The sequence below is a fragment of the Pyrgilauda ruficollis genome, unplaced genomic scaffold, assembly GCF_017590135.1.
Source record: "Pyrgilauda ruficollis isolate IOZ18807 unplaced genomic scaffold, ASM1759013v1 scaffold1400, whole genome shotgun sequence".
Taxonomy (NCBI): domain Eukaryota; kingdom Metazoa; phylum Chordata; class Aves; order Passeriformes; family Passeridae; genus Pyrgilauda; species Pyrgilauda ruficollis.
In genome coordinates this window covers 1-3184 of record NW_024512545.1, presented here as the reverse complement: position 1 = coordinate 3184, position 3184 = coordinate 1, and the positions used below count along the sequence as shown (strand labels likewise).

The following is a 3184-nucleotide window of genomic DNA, read 5'->3' as shown; positions in this document are numbered from 1 at the left end:
GGTCTCTCACAAGGGGGGTTTGGGGTCCCCTCCCCATCCCGGGGGTCTCTCACAGGGGGGGTTTGGGGTCCCTCACAGGGGGGTTTGGGGTCCCCTCCCCATCCCGGGGGTCCCATCCCGGGGGTCTCTCACAGGGGGGGTTTGGGGTCCCTCACAGGGGGGTTTGGGGTCCCCTCCCCATCCCGGGGGTCCCATCCCGGGGGTCTCTCACAGGGGGGTTTGGGGTCCCTCCCCATCCCGGGGGTCCCATCCCGGGGGTCTCTCACAGGGGGGGTTTGGGGTCCCCTCCCATCCCGGGGGTCCCGTCCCGGGGGTCCCTCACAGGGGGGTTTGGGGTCCCCTCCCCATCCCGGGGGTCCCATCCCGGGGGTCTCTCACAGGGGGGGTTTTCTGAGCCAGCTCCCGGTTCAGGCGGTCGGTGAAGCCCTGCAGCAGCGTGTTCCCTCCGGTGACAATGACACTGCCGTAGAGACCCTGGGTGGGGGGCGACACGGCAGGGACCAGCGGGATGTGGGGGGGGTCCCTGCCGCCCCCCAGACCCCCCGGATGTGGGGGTCCCTGCCGCCCCCCAGACCCACCGGCCGGATGTCGATGTCGCACATGCCGATGCTGGTGGTGACCACGTGTCCCACGCCCAGCATGGTGTTCCCCGAGAGGCCCTGGGGAAAGGGGGGGGTCAGGGGGTCCCAAAAACCCCCACGGGACCCCCAAAACCCGCTGGGACCCCCGAAACCCCCCTGGGACCCCCGAAACCCCAATGGGAACCCTTCAACCTTGGCACTGGAAGAGTCAGAGGGCCCCCAGACAGGCAGAACCCGGGGGTGGGGGTCCCCTAAACCCCCCAGGACCCCAAATCCCCCCTCAGAGACCCCCCCGGACCCCCAAACCTTGACGTTGGAGGGGTCGAAGAGCCCCTCGGGGATGCGGAGCCGCTCGGCCCCGTAGTCGGTGTTGTACCCGTTGGGCATCTCGTAGTGAACCGTGGGCATCTGCGCCGCCACCCTGGGGTGAAAACGGCCGGTTTTGGGGTCCCCCCACCCCAAAATCCCCCCCCGAGCCCCCCCGGGGTCCCGGCACTCACTGCTCGTCGTAGGGTGAGTCCGAGACCTGCAGCACCGAGGCCTGGAAGTCCTGGATCACCTCCTGGGGGGACAGGACCCCAAAAAAGGGGGTGGGGGATCAGGGGGACCCCGCCCCCCACTCAGGGACCCCCCAAAATCCCCCCACTCACGTTGCAGGTGAAGTTGTGCCAGGACTTGGACACCTGGGGCAGCTTCTCCTTCTTCTTCCAGCTCGGGGGGGCCCCTTCCCGCACCGGCTCCTGCGGGAGGGAGGGGCGCGGCCGTGGGGGCGTGGCCAGCGTGCAGAGGGGCGTGGCTTTGAGGTAATTATGCAAATGAAAAGGGGAGGAGCCTCTGCTGGGTTGGAGTAGGAGGAGGAATCTAAGGGTGATGTCACTTGAGGGGTGGGGCTAAGTGGTAGCGCTGCCCAATGGGGATGTGATCTCAAAGGGGTGGAGCTAAGGGACACACCCACTCCAAACTGGGCGGAGCTAAAACATTTTGTCTGCCTAGAAGGGGTGGAGCTAAATGAGCCCACCACAAAAGGTGGGGCTAATGATAACCCCACCCACAAGTGGGAGGGGTGTTGTGGTTGGCCCCGCCCTCCCTGATTGGCCCCGCCCACCGCGGCGGCGATCATGTAGGGCGGCACGATGTCGATGTTGAGCTCCTGGAAGAGCTCCCGGCACTGCATGGAGATGAAATCCCCGGCCAGCGGCGACTTGACGATGCCTGGGGGCGGGGCCGGCGTCAGGCCCCGCCCACCGCTCACCTGGGACAGCTGGGCGCTCACCTGCCCGGGGGGCGTGGCCATTGCGCTCGTCCCCGGCCAGCGCTCACCTGTCCCGGGTGTGGCCTGGGTGTGTGCCCAATACCCCAGGTGTGTCATGGGTGTGGCCTGGGTGTGTGCCCCGTGCCCCAGGTGTGTCATGGGTGTGTCCCCAGTGCCCCAGGTGTGTCCTGGGTGTGGCCTGGGTGTGTCCCCAGTGCCCCAGGTGTGTCTTGGGTGTGTCCCCAGTGCCCCAGGTGTGTCTTGGGTGTGTCCCAGCTGTTCCTCCCCTGCCCAGGTGTGTCCCCACCATGCCCAGGTGTGTCTCCGCCGTGCCTGTGCGTGTCCAGGTGTGTCCCATGTGTGTCCCAGGTGTGTCCCAGCTGTGTCCCAGGCGTGTCCCTGCCGTGCCCAGGTGTGTCCCATGCGTGTCCCAGCTGTGTCCCAGCTGTGTCCCAGGCGTGTCCCCGCCGTGCCCGTGCGTGTCCAGGTGTGTCCCAGGCGTGTCCCTGCCGTGCTCAGGTGTGTCCCAGGTGTGTCCCTCCCCTGCCCCAGCTGTGTCCCACCCAGGTGTGTCCCAGCTGTGTCCCATGCGTGTCCCAGCTGTGTCCCAGCTGTGTCCCAGGTGTGTCCCCGCCATGCCCAGGTGTGTCCCTGCTGTGCCCAGCTGTGTCCCAGCTGTGTCCCAGGTGTGTCCCCGCCATGCCCAGGTGTGTCTCTGCTGTGCCCAGCTGTGTCCCAGCTGTGTCCCAGGTGTGTCCCCGCCGTGCCCAGCTGTGTCCCATGCGTGTCCCATGCGTGTCCCAGGCGTGTCCCAGGCGTGTCCGCGCCGTGCCCACCTTGCTGCAGGATGTAGCCGTCGTGCACGGGGATGGCCGTGGTGTGCGTGGCGCCCGAGTCCAGCACCAGCCCCGTGCTGCGCCCGTTGGCAAAGCTGCGCCCGTCAAGGGCCACCACGGGCGGGGACACACCTGGGACACGCCCCCGGCCACGCCCGACCGCCCCCGGGGTGTGCCGTGGGGTGACACCGAGGTGACACTGGGGTGACACTGAGGTGACCCAGAGGTGGCATGGGGGTGACACTGAGGTGACACTGGGGGTGACCAAGGGATGACACAGCACTGACACTGGGGGTGACACTGAGGTGACACAGAGGTGACCCTGAGGTGACATGGAGGTGACCCCGCAGTGACCCAGAGGTGACACGGAGGTGATCCTGTGGTGACACAGAGATGACATGGAGGTGACCCCGCGGTGACCTGGAGGTGACCCAGAGGTGACACAGAGGTGACATGGAGGTGACCCCACAGTGACCCGGAGGTGACAGGGAGGTGACATGGAGGTGACCCAGAGG

At 67.5% G+C, this 3184-nt stretch overlaps 1 protein-coding gene across 1 annotated transcript in view; it reads right to left on the bottom strand.

The window, feature by feature from the left end:
* The window catches only part of LOC121349621 (actin-like protein 6B), a gene marked incomplete at its 5' end in the record, with an annotated part of 3745 nt that extends 822 nt beyond the window's left edge, over window positions 1-2923 (bottom strand). Inside the window, 7 exons of the mRNA XM_041460241.1 lie at window positions 379-474; window positions 579-659; window positions 888-1002; window positions 1082-1143; window positions 1232-1321; window positions 1687-1793; window positions 2670-2923. Of these exons, the coding sequence (XP_041316175.1) occupies window positions 379-474; window positions 579-659; window positions 888-1002; window positions 1082-1143; window positions 1232-1321; window positions 1687-1793; window positions 2670-2923 (805 nt within the window). The remainder of the gene's footprint in view (window positions 1-378; window positions 475-578; window positions 660-887; window positions 1003-1081; window positions 1144-1231; window positions 1322-1686; window positions 1794-2669) is intronic.
* Between the last annotated feature and the right edge of the window lie 261 nt (window positions 2924-3184).